This window comes from Perna viridis, chromosome 12 (assembly GCF_037379345.1).
Source record: "Perna viridis isolate PV_CMFRI_1.1 ecotype Kerala chromosome 12, ASM3737934v1, whole genome shotgun sequence".
NCBI lineage: Eukaryota > Metazoa > Mollusca > Bivalvia > Mytilida > Mytilidae > Perna > Perna viridis.
Genome location: NC_142456.1, coordinates 16644082 through 16665306, shown reverse-complemented (window position 1 = coordinate 16665306; position 21225 = coordinate 16644082). Strand labels below are relative to the sequence as shown.

Sequence of the window (21225 nt, the reverse complement as noted above, 5' to 3'; positions counted from 1 at the left end):
GATAGAGTGGGGATATCAATTTAGTGAGCATTGCGCACAGTTTTTCTAGTCTAGTTGGGCATTTGAATTTGTTGCTTGCCTTAACCAAACATCAGAAACATGAAAATTGGAACATTGCAAACAATGTCATGCTTATATGATTTCATTATAGATTGTTTTAACAAATTGTATTGTATCATTGCAGGAGGAATGTTATGATGTCGGAGGTGGTGAAAAGTTTAAAAGTTTAGCAGATTTGATCGACCATTATCGTAAAAACCCAATGGTAGAAAGATCAGGAACTGTAGTTCATTTGAAAAATGTGAGTATTTTTTTCTTATTTGGAATTAACTTCATGCAATTGGTATTCACTCAGCAGATGGTTTACTGGTATGTGAAAACTGATGTGAAGGCTGAGACAAAAATATTTTGCTTAGTTACCTTTCATTATTCAAGAGAAAAGGTAAGATCCTTTATTGCAAAACAGGATTTTTTTTGGGTGTTGGCATTATTTAACCACTTTGTTCACCTGTGCTTTTTGGTATGCCCCCTAAAGTTTTCAGAATACAGGAATTTTTATCTAATTTTTAAACATTTTTTGTTGGGTATACCCCTAAACCCCCTTTTCAAAAAAATGTATGCCCCACATTACAGCCACCATTTCTTATTATATCCTGCTATACAATGTGGCAAGGTATCAAGTGATAAAAAGTTGCATGTCTGTCTGTCTGTCCTTCCTCTGACTGTTTCAGGATAATGACTTGAGAACAGATTAATGATTTTATTTAAAATTGTGCACAATTATTTGGTACCCTAAAATAAAGGCTAAGTTAAATTTTTCAAAAGTAGTGTTTTTTTTTTTTTTTTTTTTTTTTTGTTTCCAAATCTTAAGTACACTTGCACAAATGCCCTATTTTATAACTAGCCTTTTGGACTACTTGTGTAGTAAAGGTTGTATACATGTTACATTTCCCCATATTACCACATTGAATAATCAAAATGTTCTAATATTTATCTCATTGGTTTACATTGCTATGAGTTTTATCAGCATCAGTCTTGTTTTCTCCAAAAACAAAAAAAAAACAAAAACAAAAAAATCTCAAATTAAGATTTTTTATTAAGCAGTATAACTAGTCAAATATTGAGTTACAGAAGGCTTTAAAGAAACCAATCAATTCAAATTCTTTTCATGAAATTAACCCCAAGATCTCAAAACTTAAGCGCAAGTATAATTTTTTTTCTTTCTATGTTTTCCAGCCTTTCAATGCAACAAGGATTTCAGCATCAGGTCTAGGAGCACGTGTCAATCAACTAGAGGCTGAAAAGGAGAAGAAACAGGGCAGTAAGGGAGGATTCTGGGATGAGTTTGAGGTAAGACAAAAGAAGTTTTCTTGGATGAGTTGGTAGTAAGGCAGTAAAGGAGGTATCTGGGATGAGTTTAAGGTAAGGCAGTAAGGGAGGTATCTGGAATGAGTTTGTGGTTATGCAGTAAAAGAGGTATCTGGGATGAGTTTTAGGTAAGGCAGTAAGGGAGGTATCTCTGATGAGTTTGAGATAAGGCATTAAGGGAGGTATCTCTGATGAGTTTTAGATTAGGAAGTAAGGGAGGTGAGCAGATTGGCGAGAATTGCATGTCTTGAAAATGGTGAGATCTACCCTCTGACCAGTAACTAGCATTGCATAAAAACCAATAAGTTGATTTAATTGAGGAATAAAGCTTCTACCTAACCTGCTTAAATTAATACCTGACCGTCTTAACATATTTCTTTATTGTTTCAGCAACTGCAACAAATGGAAGTCCGCCATTTATACAGTCGGAAAGAGGGCCAAAGACCAGAAAATAAATCTAAGAACCGATACAAAAATATCTTGCCATGTAAGTTGTGTATGGTTAGGCCAACCGAAAATAATTTTTTGTTCTCAGATCATGGGTGCTTCATTAGCTAACTGTTAAAAGTAACATCATTGAAATTAGAATAACACTTCCAGCGTAATTTTTCTTGGCAGTAACTAATGTAAAAGCAGAGGTACTCTCAATTGTTTCTACAAATTACAACTGTAAGCTTTTCTCTAAGGATTAATCAGAAAACTGATTTCTTCAACATGTCTTAGGTTTCCTTTCCTCTTTCGTCTACCCTGGAATTGTCATCATGAACTCGTGAATCGTTATGGTGTATCCATCTGCACCATGAAAACTGATTTGTTCAACGTGCCATAGGTTTCCTTTCCTCTTCCGTCTACCCTGGACTTGACTTTTTATGAGCAACTCCGCGGGTGTTTCTAGAAAAGCAGAGGATGCTTACCCTACCGGTGCACCTGGTCCATGCTCCCAGTTTTTAATGGAGTTGGAGTTGCTCATTTGCTTTTGTTACTTTGTATGTATGATTTTAGTTACTTTATGTTCTTTGTTGTGTGTGTCTCTATGTCTGGTCTTTGTCCCTGGATTACATTCTTTTGATTACTGCTATAACCTTGGTTCCCTTGATTACTCTTGCACAATAGTACTCGCAAATTTCTTGAATTTTCAGATCATTTTCAAAATATATACGAAAAATAGGGATTATCTTAAAGTAGCATATAGACAGTTATGGGAAATATACCCTCAACAAATACTTACGTCCATTTTGTGTCTATTCAATATTCTTAGAGGTATTATCTGAACCATATACATTTTAAATGTTTCTGAATGGGAAAGTCATTTGTGCCAGTACATCTATTGCAATTAACATATACCTAAAGTTTATGCAGTAGTTGTCTGGAGAAAAACAAAACTTGATCATTTGAATTTGAATATTAAATATGGAAGGTTAGATGTAGGTTTACAACAAATAAGCAAAACTACCCTGCTGTGGTATATATGATGTACCTAGAGGATAGTAAGAACACAAGACGTACTTCCAAAACTACTAAGAGTAACATGTAAAAGGCAAGTAATAGAAATGATATCTGGGAGACCATAAAAGAAGCATTCCATATCTTCTGAGTAGTTCTAAATGGATGAAGAAAGATGTTGTAATATGTTGTTCAAAAAGTTTACCATATTTCCATTCATGCTTGCAAGTTATATCTTTGATTCCTCATTTTTTATCAATATTTTATGTATTTTGCAATTGAGTTGACTTTTGTAGAAAGTAAGTGATTCAAAGGTAACACTGACACAAATAAATTGTGACGTGAAAGGACACAGAATTGTACGGCACAGATATTTACCTGTCTTTGGGACATATCAGAGTACTCTTATTATCAGTCAATTTTCAGTGTTGCAAGTGGCAAAACCAATGTATCAACACAAGGGGAAATAATTCTTACTTCTTTTTCAGTTGATCATACCAGAATTATTTTACGAGATGGAGATCAATCACAAATTGGTTCAGATTATATAAATGCTAACCTCATTACGGTATGTCTTCAATGCAGTCAAAAGATAATTTATTTTATAAATGCTAACCTCATGATGGTCTGTCTTCAATACAGTCAAAAGATAATTGATTTTATAAATGCTAACCTCATTACAGTATTTCTTTAATGCAGTCAAAAATAATTGATTTGTGTTCATAATATAACAGCAAAGTGTTCTTATACAGTTTATCCTTTTTTTCTACATCTCCATAATATTTTTGTAATTTAAGGAATGATTGTTATATTTTTTCGGCCTATGAAGAAATAACTGTAATCATGTGGTGCACACTATATTTTCAATTGTGCACCACGGGCATTGAGGTTATTATAGTAGTCCGAAAATATCTAACAGTCACTCCTTATGATTTAAATTTTAGTATGGAATTTTTAGGAATAAAAAAAAAAAAGATTGATTATGTCACAGTCACGTTACAAAATTTGGACTATGAGATGATGGACAAATTTTTTTTCCATTCAGAAAGCATGTGACATCTGAAATTAAATTATAATAGCATAAAGTTTGGGGTTTTATGAATCATTTCCATAGAATATGGTAAAAAAAAATGGTTGTTCATCAAGTAGTGTAGACAGGTCTGCTAAGAGGATGAATTCAAATCAATTTGGTACTGACAAATATATCAGTATGTCTATTTTTATGTTTACCTATTAAAATTATTGATAGCATTGAAAGTCGATGTTCTGATGGTTTATTGAAATTAACATTTTCCCATAATTTGTTTGTCATAATAAGAGTGTCATATTTTGTCATAATAAGAGTGTTATATTAGAACAACTTAAGCTTATCTGTCACAAAAAGTTCTATTTGAGGAGATTAATTGAAGAAAATTTAATGTACTGAAAATTGTTGAGAACTAATTATGGAAAAAAAATGAAGAAATGATTTTCACATATACTGAACATGGTTAAGAAATATTATATTGAGGATGAATTATTGTCTTTGACTTCAAATGCTAATTTTTATTTTTTTAAGAAAAAATATTTTCTTTGCAGACAGAAGATGAAAATTTAGATCTGAAGAAAGCTTATGTAGCTACACAGGGATGTTTACCTAATACACTTGCCGATTTCTGGAGAATGGTGTGGCAGGAAAACTGTCGGGTCATTGTCATGACCACAAAAGAAGTGGAACGAGGGAAGGTGAGAGAGCAATTAAAAAAAAAATCTTTGAAAATGAATCATACTTTTGAAGTCGTTACAAGAATCTTTTGGTTTTCAACATTAATTGGTATATGAATTGATGATACTGTTGAGCAAGTAATTTTGGTATTTTTTACAAGGCTGTCTTAAGTCACCTAAATAAATTCTGTGTAATATTTACCCAGGGCAAAGGTACTTAGTGCACCACTAAGCATTGGCCAAAATATCAAAATTTTTTGAAGATCTTTTCGCATCAAAATTGCCAAATTTTACACACAAAAATAACCCAGCATATAGTATGATTTTGGTATGATTTAGTATATTTATCAGGGATCAAATTTCAGAATTTTTTTCCACCAGCTGAATTTAGCAGGTACTGAAAATTTACACTTGCTGAAGATAAGTTTTTTTTTAGTAAATTTTTAACTTTACCTAGAGAATATCATTAACAAATTTTAGCATGTGGAAATAATTTCAACTTGCAAAATTTAATTTTAACTAGCATTTAGCAAAAGTTTTTCCCTTTAAATTTAATCACTGCATATGATTATCATGTATTTCCCAGCCAAAATTAACGAATGAGAATCATAAAATAATCATATGGCAATCATATTAAAATATCATATGTGGCCCATTTGGCTGTGTTTATATTTTAAACTAAGATCTGTATTGGATTTGTTATCTGTAGTGGATATATCTAACACAATACAATAAATACTCTTAAAATACTTTCTTGTTTTGTACACTTAAATATATGACTACATAGTGAATCCTGTCTCAACTGTACCCTGGATAAAACAAAGACCTGGGTAAACAAAACATCTTCTGAAGTCCCTTCATATCTTATTTAATATTTTTTAAATTTATATTTAAAGCATGTGTAACCGAATATATGCTGAAGGAGGTAGACCTAGGGTAAGGGACACAACTCTTACAAATCATAGGAACAGTTGTATTCAGCTTTTTACATCAATGTCATGTAGGCATCGAAGTAACTTTGATTTATTTCATTCTATTTCAAATGAAAGCTTATAGGCTTTGATGAAATTGAATATGTTGCAAACATATCACTGATTTAAAGAGTTATGTCCCTTACCCTAGGTCTACCTCCTCAATTGAACAAATTTCTTAGTCAGTAAGAGGTTTGGTTCAGATAGGGTTTTACAGGTTGCATTTGTTCATACTGTAACTTTACATGTACCTTAAAAACATGAAATAAAGTTAAAATACAGTAATTGTGGAAGATATGGGACCTTTGGCATTAAACAATTAGGAGGCTATAACAGACTATTAAAAAAACATAGAATATAACATTCATGAAAGGGCATCAGATTTAGGCTAGTCTGTTAAAGTATACAGAATATTCTGTTGGAAAAAAAGAATGGCCTTATTTAAAAAAAAGAATAAACAAATTAAGATAAAATAGAAATATGTGTTATGTACATGTGTATGATGTATATATAATGTATATATATATATATATTATCTCTAACCTGGATTGATATTTTTCAGGTTAAAGCTGTGAGGTATTGGCCTGGTCCAGAAACACCTGAAGTGTACCTGGAGCAGAGCTGGGATATTTATGATGGAAAAATTCATCTGAAACATTTATCTGAGAAAAAAGAAAATGATTTTATTTATCGTGAATTAGAACTCTCTAGAGAAGACAGAGAAGGGAGAGTAAGTGAGAAAAATTGAGTAGATGATAAGAAAAAAAATATGTTATAAAAGTAACGGTGTTCCATGTCGTCTGCTTGATTTCGTCGATGAGTATTAGTAGTATTTGGTGTTAAATTTTATCACTGTAGCCATGAGAGTGTTTTTGTATGAAATTTTGGAAGAAATTTTAGTTTCCCGGCATGATTTTTTTTTTTTTTGTATTTATTTCATAATAGTAGTCAGGATTTTACAATATGCTCTATAAAAACAACCGGACCAGGGATTGTGGGGTTAATTTTGTAGACATGTGACTATTCTCAAAGATTTGTAATATATTCGTATGTTTTATATAGATTCTCTTACAGTTGTGAATGGCTTCATTTTTTCTCCCATGGAGATGATGAGATTAGATTGTAATTAATTTGGACATTTTAACATGAATGTCACAACACTTTTTGGAATTTGATCATTTAGGATCAAAATACGTTTTGTCGCCAGTTTGTCACTGAAACTTCCCTACTACTGAACACTACACAAAAATATAGTCCAAATGTAATTCCTGTAATACCATTACATTCTATATCCAGTAAATATGTTTCTGGCAGTTGTCTAGCTCAATAATATTCTATTGTTTCTGCAAAGATCTAGTCTTCAGATCAACTGAAGATTTTGGGGACTCTTTTTTGGCCGTGAAAGATATTTAGTAATAAATTTGCATTAAGGGAATTTAGACCTTGCAGTAATGTGTCAAGAAGTATTTAATGTGTTGAGCATGTTCCATTTAACACATTAATTTGTAAACATTTACATTCTGTCATTTATATTTTACCAATTAATTAACAGGAAATGAAGAGCATTTAACCAAATATAATTGGCAGAAAATGTAAATTGTTAAAAAGTGTCTAATTTTTTAAAAATCTGTTGTTCATCATGGAAATTATTTTGTTAAGCTGAATTTGGTTTTGTTCAATTTTAATTTCAGTGTAGAATGAATACACTGCTAATATGGTTATTGAATGTAAATGCAAAGTAAATTTTGGACAGGTTTTCAAAAAATACCAAATTTAATTGAAAGTTACAATAAATGATTTTTGAAATCTACTAGTACATATTGAATAGGACAATCAGCTGGTTATTGTTAGTGACAAAACTGAGTAAACAGTTCGAGATTTCTTTTAGATTTGTACAGAATATGTTTGGCACACTTGTTAGATCTTGGCATTCTTTGGCACTTCTAATTACACATTGAAAAAATATTTGAAATATACTTTAGGCCACAGTTTTTTCATTTGTTGGTATAAGGATTTTTGACTGGATGAAAATGGGCCAGTCGGTCAGAAAAATATAAAAAATTGGGAAACAGAAATATGTATCTACCATTTTTATTTCAGATAATTACATATTTTATATTTTTAAAGATTCCATTCCAACCTGACATAGTTCAGAAGTGGGATTCTAATCTGCTATATATACCTACACTTCATTTATAAACACAAATTCTCATTCCAGTTTTTTTAAGTGTCCAATATATTCAATGTGCAATTCTTAAACAATGTTAATTTCCACAGTTTTTTGGTATGGCATATAGCCTTCCTTACAGTATGATATAGTTATGTTAAAGTAAAGGTGTTAAAAGATGACTAAAAAGTTAAGTTAAAAATCAAAATGGAAATTCAAGTTTTAAGACAAGGTTGGTCAAAACATGTACTGTTTAATTTATCATTGAGCATTGTTTTGGTGTTAACAAATTGTTTTACAGAAAGATTTAGTAAAAAGTCAATAGTGTAAAAAAAACTTACAAAGTAACAATTACACTGAGGGATTACATTACGTTTATAAAAAACTTAATGAAAAATAGAACTGAGTTATGGTTTTTAAATATAAAAAATACATTAAAAACTAATGATTTGTCATTAATTTGAAGACAGCGAAAGTTATCTATTTTCACCATGATTTCCCTTTAAATTATCCTGTGATTTAAATTTTATTTATAAATTTTAAATAGTTATGAAGTATGAAATGGTCTTAAAAAAAGAAGACTACAAATTATGTTTTAATGTTGAAATTGTTTTATGTTTCCATACAAAACTTGATAGCTTAGATTTTCCTGCCAATTATCTCCCCTTTACCGTACTTCCTGTTGAGAATAAAAACAAACCCACAAGGTTTTTAAACTCTAAAATCATTTACAGGAACTGTTTACATTCTTTTCAATAAAGGTATTTTGATTTCATCATCTCTAGCTAGTGTTTACTTGTTTCCAAAACTACCAAAATCCTGAAACATGATTTTATTGAAATGGAATGAATTGAAATTTATTCAGCCATATTATAAGTTAGATCTTCTCACTGACTTCCCTCGTCAAGTTGTTGAATGAACAAAACTAAAAGCTGGCATTGTCTGTTACTTAATTCTAAAGAGTAGATGTTACAATCTTGCACTTGCCAATTGTTTTTGTAGATGTTGGCAGTAAAATTATGGAAAACTGAAATTCCAATTTTTTTTCTCTTCAGATCCTTAAACCTGCAAATTAAAATACCATGGCCTTAGCTTACAAATTATTTTCTTTTTTTCAGCCTGTTGAAGGTCCACGATTTATTTTCCATTATCACTTTCTGCCATGGCCAGATTATGGAGTTCCAAGCGATCCAGGAAGTGTTTTGAACTTTTTAAATATAGTCAATACAAAACAAGATTCTATAAAGGAAGCTGGTCCTGTTGTTGTCCACTGCAGGTAAACTATGTCCTAAGCAAAATTTGTTTTCTGTTCACGTTGGCGGAGGCATTAAAAAAAGAAGTTTGACGAAAATCACATTTTTTCCCTCATTTTCCGTAGGTAAAACTTAAGATTAAAATACTAGGCATATGATAAAATTGAGATGTTTGGCCATCTTTGTCTTCTTTTAATTGGTATATTCGTCATAAATTATTCTGTCTGAAATAGGGGACCAAAAACGTGCCTTAGTGTATTGTGTCCTTTACATACATTTTTTTCTACACATTACCTGTGAACCATTCTAAACCAAACATTATTATTTCAGACAAGTACTACAAGAGACAGAGAATTTTAAAACACATTCTAGTGCATGATGATTATAAACAGAACATTAGAGGGATTTAAGACAAAGAAATTGAAGCCAATGTACATTAATGCATTGTTTCTTTACTTTATTTTTACAAGTACATTCTCCTCACTTTGTGGGAAGTCTATAGTGATTGTGGTGTCCATCTGTTAATCTTTTTACAGAAGCGTTAAACTCCCTGTTTGATGACTTTGCTTATTTTCTGACCTTATAGTTCCTGGGTTTTGGAGCAAGGGATAGAGAGTAGGGACATCATTTAGTGAGCTTTGCTTATTCTACTAAAACACATTATCTGCTAATCCTTAGAGCACTAGAGATCTTCACCAGCCAATATTCAGCTTTATTTACACTTAAAAAAACAGACATATAGTTGTATCTGATATAATGCAAAATTAACTGTTGGAAATTGAAAAGTTTAAAATTATCATGATAGATTTTGTGCAGTAATAAAAAAAATCAGTGTTTTTATACGCCCGCCTAAGACTGGACTTATTATGATATACCGTCTGTCATCAGGAAAGTGTGTTTTGAACAAGTTAAAAATGTACGGGTGAAAAATCAAGACAACAAAATTAGTTAAACTAGAGGTAGCCTTGATAGTGCCAAATTGTTTGTGCATTTGTTATTTACTTTTTTTTAGGGGGGTGGGGGAGGGTATTTGACAGGACTTTCAGTATTTCTACTGTTGATCATATATGATATAAATTCATTAAAAGCATAAGGACAAGTTAAAAGGGAAATGGGTGGATTATGCGCTTAAAGCGCACCTCTTTATGAGTTAATTTGTGACTTTGAAGTTATTTATAATTTTTTTTAAATGCAGAATTTTTCCCGATCTCCACCACTTAGAAAAATTAACCTACAAAGCTTAACCTATAGTATTTTGTTTTGTCACACCTTTCAAAGGGAGATAATTCTTAAACTAATATATATATATTTTTTTTATTTCAGTGCTGGAATAGGAAGAACAGGGACATTTATTGTGATAGATATTATACTCAATCAAATCAAATTATATGGTAGGATATTATACTCCATCACAAACAAATCAAACTATACGGTGGGATATTATACTCCATCACAAACTATACGGTAGTATATTATACTCAGTCACAATTAAATCAAACTGTAAGGTGAGATATTATACTCAATCACAATCAAACTAAAGAGTAGGTCTTTTAATGATGATAAATCCATGTACAATAAAAAAGGAGTTGAATTTGCCAATTCTTTTTCAAATTTTGAATTCTAGGAGGGGTTCAATTTAGTGATAGAGGCCCAGGATCCTCAGTTTTTTACTTGGGTTCTGGACCTCTTTTTATTAACTTGTGGACCATTGATTTCAAATGTAGAAAGGTTCAGGACCTTTCACTTGTTTAAGTAAATTTGAATCCCTGGACAGATTTCATTAGTTAAAAAGTCAGCAGAAAACATTTAATTGCTTATAAGAAAACGGATTACATGAATTTGACACAAAAAAAAATAAATTATTTCACAATTGAGAAAGAGGGAAAATATTGTGAGTTTTTTTAGCTCACCTGGCCAAAGGACATGTCAGCTATTGCCATCACTTGGCGTCTCTCATCGTCCATCACTGTCGTTAACAATTATACAAAACTCTTCTCCTCTGAAACAACTTGACTAAGTAGAACCAAACTTGGTATGAATGTTCCTTGGGGTATCCTGCATAGAACTGATGTGGGGATTTTTGATTCGTCAAAAAACATGACCGCTGTTACTAAAAATAGAACATAGGGGGTCAGACAGTAGTTTTTCACATATATATCCTAAACTGTTATGTTTAGCTGAATTCTGACTGGGTTAAAGTGTTCAGCATGATGAGATCTATCTCTGGTCAAATTTTGGTTTTAATCCATTAAGCCATGTTGGCGATATTGCCCTTTTTCAACAATTATGGCTATTTTTAATGTTATTTCTTTCAAAAATCTTCTCCTCTGACACTACTTGACCAATTGAAATCAAACTTGGTATGAATGTTCCTTAGGGTATCCTGCATAGAACTGATGTGGGGATTTTTGATTCGTTAAAAAACATGGCCGCTGTTACTAAAATAGAACACAGGGGTCTGACAGTAGTTTTTCACATATGTCTCCAAAACCATTAGGTGTATCCAAATTTTTTCAATAGCTGAAATGATCCATATTATTAGGACTTCACAAGTCTTCAGACTCCTTGTAAGAGTTATTGCCCTTGAAAGGGGAAAATGACCTTTTTTTAATAGTTTTCAGTCAATATCTTGTAAACTATGATAGATTAAAAGAAACTTTCAGTTGTTGAAAATATCTTGTGATTAGTTCTACCAAAGACTTCTAGAGTCAAAATTGTTGGACAACTTGTTTAATTTATTGCCTTTGAAAGGCAAAATTCAACAACGTGAGCGATTCAGGCTCCTTGGAGCCTCTTGTTTGTTAACCTTGTTTCCTGGGTCAACCATTTTATACTGGTGTAGATTTGGTATTTCAGCATTTCTGAGATTTTGTTGATGTTTTACATCCATTAATGTATCAGAAAATTTACCATTGATATTTCATGGAGGATTTTTTTGTGCTTATAGCGGAATTCCACCATTTTAAATACAGATTTTACTGTTACGATTATTTTTTTACTGTATCTTGACTTGACTTTGCTTATTTCTGCTTTGTTTGTAGACCTCATTAAATCATCCCTGATATTTATAATTGAAAAAAATTGATAATAGTGTGATGCCAGGAAAACAGAGTTTGTTACTGATGCATTCCTATATCTGTAGGTTTAGAATGTGAGATTGACATTCAAAAAACAATACAGATGGTCAGATCTCAGCGTTCTGGTATGGTACAAACTGAGGCACAGTACAAGTTTGTCTACATGGCGGTGCTACATTTCTTAGAAACAGAAAAACAGCGAAAGCGAGCTGAAGAGGTAATTCATTTTAATGTATTTAAGTATGGTTCTGTATAAAAAACAGATGGGATGTTTCATTATATCTCAAGATAATCAATGAAACTGTTCAAATATGTCTTAAAAACAATTCTTTCTATGTTCATTTCCTTGGATCTACTATTGTGAAATATTTTTTGACTGGTTACAGTGTAAACATTCTGCAAGGAAATTTTCCTGTACTTTTCTGTAGAAGAACGTATTCAAATTTTAAGTGTTAATATCTCTAGTGAGCAACTTTCATTTTGGAATACAGCTTCTATGAGTCCTACTGAAGGATTTCCAATAAAAAAAAAAATATCTGGAATTGCATGATTCACTAATCATAAGCTTCTGCCTTGTTTTAATACCAGAACTGCACTGTACTGTTTGGCTCCTTGTGCCTTTTTGATATAGTGTAGAAAGTAATTATATCCAGAAATTAGGAGTTATATAGTGATTATTGTGTCAGAAACTACTGATAAATTGACAGAGGCTTAAATTAGGCATGTCATATTGTGAGATAATTTAAGACTGAAGTGATATCTACTTCATGTTTGACAACATTGTGTATATTTTTTATGAACTTCATGTTTGACAACATTGTGTGTATTTTTACCATGATTTAATTTCTCAATTTGGAAAAAATCACTTCAAAAAATCAAATATCATGTTAAAACTGCCATCTCTATAAACATGAAATAAGGAGAAAAAAATATTCACACAAAAGATATTTACTATGTATTCAAGTGTTAAAGATTTTTACTACATATTCAAGTGTTATAGATTTTCTGTGTTTAATAGAAAGGAGTAAAATATGCCAATTTTTCCTTCTTCAGCAAAGTGTTGGAAGAGAATATACAAATATCAAGTACACAGTTGAATCAATTCGACCGGCTTCTCGACAACTTCCTCCACAGCAACCAGCAGCTTCAACCAGCCACAAGAAAAAGAAAAATTTACCTGCGTAAGTTTAAAATTTTATTCAAATGAGCACTAGTAAGATGAAGAATGGGGCTTGAATTTTTATTCATTGCCCCAGATTTGTTAATGAAAAACTTAAGTATATAAGGGATTTTACATGTACTTACCTTATCCATGTATTTCAGAAATATATTTAAGGAATGTTTCTAATTTTTTTAACATGTTATACAAAGTAATCTGGATGTGTGAGTTTACACTTATAAATTGTGCAGTGGTTTATAAAAATGTGTCAACTGGCCTTCACCACGTTTTTTTTTTCATAAATCATGTTAAATAATTAGAAAAATTCCATATTATTTAATTTCTAATGGAATTGAGTGGATTCAAATCCAAATATTAAGAATCGTTTCTTAATATCTAAATTTTTATTTAAAATGCTTCAACACTGTATTTTTTGGTTAGAAAATTTGTCATAGTTGAAGGAAGCTACTTTTATTTATAGTTATTGGACTAAAGAGGAATGGTGTCTTACAAATTTTTCTGTTCACCCTAAATATTAAGTACCAGTCCATATAAAGTTCAGACACTACCAAGGGTAAAGTGATTCATGGTGAAGAAAAACCCACCAAACAAACAATGCTTTCTTAGTCTACTTATGCTATACTTTCACAAAGCAACAATCATTTCTGCATCCAGATCTGCGCTTTTAAGAAAATAATACATTCATCTCCCACAGAAATCAACCAAATCAAGCCAAATCAAGAACAATAACTCTTGCTAAGTGCAAATTTCATGTACAAGCTATATGATTTTTATCTCAAAAGTGCAACAACCAAAAGAAAAACTAAGACTGGTTATGTGTAAAGTAACTGTTTCTGAAAAAGAAATAAGACTGAATTTGGTGGCTTTTCCAACATGCATGAATCACCTATCTGATTTTTAGAAAGACTGTTATTAAAAACTTGCTATTTGCTTTCATGTCTATGTATTAGTACATGCATATTGTTTTGATTTTAAAAGGGTGCCAGATGAAAGACAGATTTATCAGAACTTTTCACCGACAAAAACTACCAAGACTTGACAAAAATCAAATAATTAGAAGATCAGATTACTGGAGTTGGGACATAGTCTTAATATTGGTGCCATTTTACTGTTCAATTTTTGCCAAATGAGGATTACTTTCCTACCTTTAGACATGAGGCCACCTGATATTGCCTCATAAGGATGTTACAAATGTGCTATTTATTGACCTTAAGGGCAAATTGAGCTCTGTTATTGTTGTTGTTACATATATATATATATATATATATTGTTTTGTTATAGTTAATTAAGATCACATGATTTGTCATTTGGTCACATGATTCATCAGTCATCTAACTTTTTTATTGTTGGGAGGACATTGTTCTCTTGTATTGTAGCCAAGACCAAAGAAAGATATAGTCCTGGTTCCTGTCACCTAGTCATACATTTGTTGTCATGGCAACCGCCTGCTTTTTGCTTTTCTGGATCATCTGAATGTTTTGCTTATTTTAGATGAGTGGATTAAAATATTTTTTTATTATCATGATGTGGGCATTTTTATATGTTAGATATACATGTATGCCCAAGATATGTATAAAAAAACAATAGTACATGTATTGTTAAAAGTTGTTTTTCTCCATTATTACCACAAATGCAACTTATCAACCCACATTTTGGCATGGTAAGGATAGGAACAGGGTTTTCTATCCGAGGTTGAAGAGTTTTGGTTGACCAGTCTTCTCTATCAATGCTATATACATGTACTCTAACTTAGAAATATTTATTTACTCAAGAATTTTCCGATTAACTCCATCGTTTGGAATTTGGTGACAGGAAGTAAGAATGTATTTTGTTTGGCTTAGATCACAATGATGTGGCCTATAAAAAGGATTGTACATTTTGTATTACTAAGTTATTTTAAATATTTAGTGTCACTTTTAGCAGATAGAATTTGAATTATTGATTTATTTATATTTGTTGTCTTTTTACTGTGTTACAGATAGATCTTCAGTGTTCTGTGTATTAGAATAATTTGAAAACCACACAAAGTGGGAAAGAGATCATGCTGTACATTATTCTGTTCGTCTGTCTTCCCAATACTATTTGCTACTCCTCTGAAACTTTTTAATTTAATGGATGAAATTCTCTATAAATTTATTTATCAGTTGATGCTACAGAGCACCTTTTATTTTGTTTTCCATCTGAATGATTTTTTGGGTATCACTTGCTGAGCTCTGCTCAAGAGTTGTTTTTTTTTAGTTTCATTTGTAGATATTTGTTGATTAGTGAACTTTATATCTCCTCAACTTTGCTGGGTGATATTTAGTGATAATCGTCAGGACCTACTTTGTGAACCTTGGTGAGAATGTTTATACCCCAACTCTGTAGGACAGCAGCTATACTGTGTCTCCTGTGTCCATCTTCCATCTTCAACTCAGTTTGTTTCTTTTTTTATATAACAAAATTCAAGCTTCTGTAAATTGCAGGCTGTTGATATTTTACACAAAGCTTCATATGAGTATATTGAATCTAGGAATGTGTTTTCCTACACAAATGGAATCAACTTCCTGTTCGCAGGAAAGGGGAGGTTTCACTAGTGAGCCATCGCTCACAGTTTTTTTTGTTTTTTTTTCCATTTTTTTTTCTATTTTTGGATTGGGATATTTATAGAGTAATTAATTTGGAATAGTCTGGATATGATTACTAGTACCAAAGAATACCATTGGGTAAGAGATATATGAAACTTAATTTTTGTACATATGTATGATCTTTCAGTGTTCATGGCAATAGTGATTGTATTTTGTCATGATGAAGTCAGAGATAAAAAAAAAAAAAAAAAGGAAATAAACCATTATATATATGAAATATGAATATTTGATAGAAACTTGTGTGTGAATTATTGATATTTACAATGAAATATAAAACATGTTTCTATACGTCTTTTTTAAAACATTTACACTGGTCTCCTTGTAAATTTCCATGATTAAATCTTTTGGCTTCTTGTAGTTAATTGCAGTTGACACCCATTGGTCTTCATCTTAGAATAGAGATTTGCTAACCAGATGCTTTAGACTTTAGTCATGGCTATGTATATTTCCACACTTATCATCACATCAAGGCCAACTTAACATAATTTCTTGGTTATCAGATTCTTCCTTATCTCTTTAAAAAACTGTTTAATTAAATACACATTTTAACACTATTATATGGAAATCATCAACACCACTAATTTAGGGCAGTAAAAAGGTGAAAATTAATGCTCACTGCCTCTGATTTTCATGGCAAAATGGTCTGAGAACCAAGTAATAATACTTCAATGGCCTTGAAGCATTTTTGTTTCCATTTTTTTCTTTTTGTATGACTGTAGTCGTATTTAAAGTCTTTTGAAGAGCAGAAATTGCCTAAAGTTATCATTTATTTAGAGTTACAAGAGATTAAGACCAAAAATACTGAGGACATTCTTTTTACACTTGATTTACATGAAAGTTTCAAAGTTGCTCAAAGTATTTTGACCTAGAGTAAATGTAATGGTGATTGTTGAAAAGGGAATAAGTTGGTCTAGTTAGACATTTCAAATAATATTCTGTGTTTGAGTGAAGTTTCAGGGGTGGATCCAGACACTTTGAAAAAGAGAGCTCGGGTGCCAGCCAGGGTTCCTCTGAAGAAGGGGGTGCTAGGACATTATTTTTTTTTTGTCAATTTTACACATGAAAATGACAAATTTACAAGGGGGAATGCCAACCCCTGCCACCCAACTTCCACCACTGAGTTTACAGATTTTTTTTCAACGAAATAGAGAAATGAAACTATCTGTTTCTGTTACTGCCCTCAGCAATAGAACAATAATAGAGAAGAAAATTGATTACAATTTTATGGAAACCGCAAAATAGGAAAACATTAATTATGACTGCTAACCCTTACTGTTAAGGAAGTGTGACTTAGGTTCCAGTTTGTTATTGTACATTCAACAAAAGACATTTTGATAAAATGGGGTTGAAAGATCTGTGTCTTTAAACTTGAGGAAAAATATTTACACCTTTTTTTTCCCTTTTAGTGAAAAGCTTGTCACTTTTATAAATTTTATAACATGTTTAAGGGTTAATAATAATATGTAGATATTTTTTTCAGCTCACATTTTTTTTTTTATCTCTACTACTTGTGTACCATTGAAAATTTGAGGTGCTTATGTTTTTATTTTTTTTTATATTTATTCATATTCACAAATCTGTTTTCTTTCATTTTGTAATGTTTTAAAAAAAGTTTTCCTGTAGAATATTTTCTATCTGTTTACTTTCTTTATTCAAAAGGAACAAATTGAAAAATATTTGCTCAATATGTGGCTAGTTATACTTGTCTTGTTTTCAGTCAGAGTTACAACAACTTGCATTCTACAGACTAGAGTTCTTTGTCATAGCGAGCCCATTTCAACAAATTGTGAAGTCTGGGGTGGCATAAAAAAGCTGGCATTATTCTGTTGAACGAAGACATCACTGTTAATTTTAACAAAGCCATTATCATAAGAAATTGCCTTTGTTTTGTTGTATTATTGCAATAATCTGAGATTTGACAATATGAACAAATTGAAAATGTGTTTGCATAAGTTAATGTATAGATATTGTCCATCAAAAAATATTTTTTACTTGGTAGAACATTCAAGAATCATTGACTTCAAATAAAATAGTATTATTCAAGAACTTCATGAATTTAACCAATAAAGTTCATGGTCCTGTTGCACTGTTAAACAAGTGAAAAATATTTGCAGACAAGTTCTCAATCACCACATTAGTTTGACATCATCATACTTTAATGTTCTGGCTGCATTATTTTAATAAAATGACTGTATATTACTAATTACTAGTATGCTTGTTACTGTATGATGGGTGTTAAAGGAAAAAAAGATATAAGAAAAATTGTTTGTTTTCGTAACCTGAACTGATCAAGCCAGGGGCAGGGACAGATTGGTTGGGTCGTTATAATTTTTGATAAAAGTGGCAACTTTACTGGTTATTCGGGCATGGCAGAAACTTAAACTGTTTGATAAAGTTTGAGCAAGTATTTTTAGTTTTAGCTTTGCAATTTTTGCTGAGTTAGCCCAGGTTGGAGAAACAAACAGTATTTTATTTGAGGCCTTACATCTTATGATTGCATAAATTCTGTGAATAGTCACTTGGTAATGAAGGACAAGTTAAAAAAGTTAGAGTATATTGAAAGTTCGCATTGAATCCTGTCTGATTAAAATACAGGTCAATGTAAAAATCTGGCGAATCTTAAAGTGACAACAATTAAATAGATTTTACTTTCCATGAGTCTCTGAAAATTTCCCTGTATACTTTGAAGTACAGATTAAGGATGGGGAAAAAAGATTCAATCATTTAAAGATAGGGTGAAAGTACATGTATACAATTGCAAGATTTTATGTCAAAGTTTATTTCTTATCAAACTGATCAAAATTCATCACTCTTTACCATGCTATTTGCTTGATTCTTGCATGGAAATGTTGAATGATGTTCATGAAATGATATTTCACCAATATATTTATTTTCTATTCACCTGCTTTATATATTCAGTGATTAAAACTTTGCATGGCCTATTAACTGTTGGGTAGTTATTTCTGTTAACCGTTCCTTCCACTTTATATTTTTAAGTCTTCTGCAGATTTTCCTAGAAGAATCTTTTTCTTCTTTTCTCTATTTTTAAACTATTTCTCCACTTATGATAATAAAAAATATATATTTTTCACATGCTTACTAAAGTTCATGTATGTTGGAAATCTTAGGATTACCATGTCAAGTACTGAGATAATTTAACCCACTCATTACTTAGGATTTATAAAAATATATTTTGACTGTAAGGAATATTAATAGGATAATTTAGTAGCTGTCTTTTTAAGAATCATGCAAAATCTGAAAAATGTGATACATCCCAAGAAAGGCTACATATTTTTATTTTTGTAATTAAGTATATTGTGAAATGTGTGATTATTCATTCATATCTGCATGCTCTTATGAGAATAATCAACATTGAAAATCCAATAGATTCTATTGTATTATAGTGTAATTTAGAGTTATCTCCCTTAATTTTGAAATCTGCTGTGCATTCTGTATGTTTTTATCTCTTATGAACATGGGTTATATGAAAAACTACATGTTACTTTCTGTTTACTATGTCATTTTAAGCAAACTATCAAAAATACAAATATGTAGGCTTTCCAACCATGAATCACATTTTGCATGATTCTTATATGGAGTGCTTCTTTAAAATTGGAAAGAGTGAATAACCAAAATATTATCACCAGTGCTGATAGGTTTAAAGTGAGTGTAGAACTTGTTCCACACACAAGTTCAATTTCAAGCGTTCTTGGCATGAATGATCATATTTTGGTCATTCACGATAACCGATTGATTATCCTATTTATTATATAGATTTTCTTCAGTTTAACATTATTTTCAACATTTTGACTTTTTGGAAAGAGGAATTCCTCAAGTAAAATTACCGAATGTATTTCAGTGTGAATTATCGAAATTGTATTACACTGGGAACTTTTGATAAATACTGCTATGTAATAATTGTTAATACATACATTTTGTACAATGATTTGTAATTTCTCTGTGTGACTGTTAAATTGTGTTGTCATAGTTTTAGAAAATGATATACATGAATTGTTTTGTAAATTTATTGTTTTCATTAAAACATTATTATACTTGAGATTGTGATTGCTTGACATTGAGCTAGAAATATAGTTTGTTTATTGATATGATATTGAGCCGGAAATAGTTTGTTTTATGGGTATTACATTGAGACAGAAACAGTTGATTGAAACTACAACGAGACAGTAAATGTAGGTTTATGGATATCACATTGTCTTGAGGTATAATATTATAAACAGTCAATAGTCAGTCTTGGGGAACAATAAACTTGCTATTTCCCTCATACCCAGTCAATAACTGATAAGTGTATACTATTTCTGTCCCAATGTCATATGAATAAACAAGCTGTTCCTGTCTCAATGTAAGATAAAGAACAGCAACAATGTACACATTTGAATATTGTCTCGCAAACATTCAATTTCATCCGTGTTAAAGTGCAAGACTTGTTGAAGAGGGCGCCAGTATGCAACTTTGAATAAAATAAAAAGAATAGAGTTAACAATATTTTTGAATAACAATCAAATGTAACAACTATGTGTTTTTTAAGTTATAACCAGTTACTTTTGAACATAAAAAATTAACTGTCGAATTGTTAATTGTTATGCCAGATGGAAATCTACCAAAATTACATGTCTGTGTGTCTGTAAAGTTTTGAAAGTTATTTTGAATTGGTAACTGATTATTATTTGCCTCGAAATTAGTTATATCATTCAAAGCGTTTACTAGCTCATAATCATCAGATAAAGGAGGCAAACCTTGCGATTTGTGATTCTGCAGACAAAACGAGCAGACGTGATAATTTCGGGGTTTTCATTAAGAGAGGGTGAAGTCCGAGCGTTCCGAATAAATATAAAACTTTTGTCCAATCCGGTGACGGAACTAAAAATCCGCGAAAGCGGTTGACATTGCCGGTCAAGAGTCCGGCGTCAGTTTAAAAAAAATCGTAAGTGTAAAATTGGTCGGAAGTAATGACGTCATAAACTAAAATAGCATTGTAACGTCATGATTGACGATCAATTTCACACTTACGACTTTTTTTGAAACCGACGCCTGAAAACTATGGACTGCTCAATGGTCAAACACTGAAAAAGGAGAAAAATAGCAATTTTACTGTAGAAAATTTTGTATTGATGTTTATACACTGAGGTATAATAATTTGTTTTATGGGTATTACATTGAGACAGAAACAGTTTATTGATATGACATTGAGCCAGAAACAATTTATTGATACTACAATGAGACTGTAAAAGTGGGTTTATGGATATCACAAATATCCATAAATAATGCGTGAATGGATATTGTTACGTCATCATCTCATCTCACTTTTATTATGACTTATCTGTCTAGACGAGACGTATTATTGTATACCGGTGTCCGTCCTTTTGTCACACTTTGCACAATTACACGAAAATGCTACCACAAATTTTTGTGAAACT

General features: G+C 31.2%; 1 protein-coding gene across 4 annotated transcripts in view; it reads left to right on the top strand.

Moving 5' to 3' along the window:
- LOC148601475 (tyrosine-protein phosphatase non-receptor type 11-like) overlaps window positions 1–19847 on the top strand; it is a 63636-nt gene extending 43789 nt beyond the window's left edge. For 3 of the 4 annotated variants that reach the window (XM_088554848.1, XM_088554846.1, XM_088554847.1), the window contains exons 5-15: window positions 185–301; window positions 1237–1350; window positions 1759–1855; window positions 3300–3379; window positions 4390–4536; window positions 6049–6216; window positions 8772–8929; window positions 10230–10297; window positions 12049–12200; window positions 13037–13164; window positions 14142–19847. In XM_088554848.1, the coding sequence (XP_088410974.1) occupies window positions 185–301; window positions 1237–1350; window positions 1759–1855; window positions 3300–3379; window positions 4390–4536; window positions 6049–6216; window positions 8772–8929; window positions 10230–10297; window positions 12049–12200; window positions 13037–13164; window positions 14142–14202 (1290 nt within the window). In that variant the 3' untranslated portion in view covers window positions 14203–19847. Of the gene's footprint in view, window positions 1–184; window positions 302–1236; window positions 1351–1758; window positions 1856–3299; window positions 3380–4389; window positions 4537–6048; window positions 6217–8771; window positions 8930–9236; window positions 9864–10229; window positions 10298–12048; window positions 12201–13036; window positions 13165–14141 lie in introns of those variants that run through there. The other variant, XM_088554849.1, reaches the window with a different exon arrangement.
- The last annotated feature ends 1378 nt before the right edge of the window (window positions 19848–21225 follow it).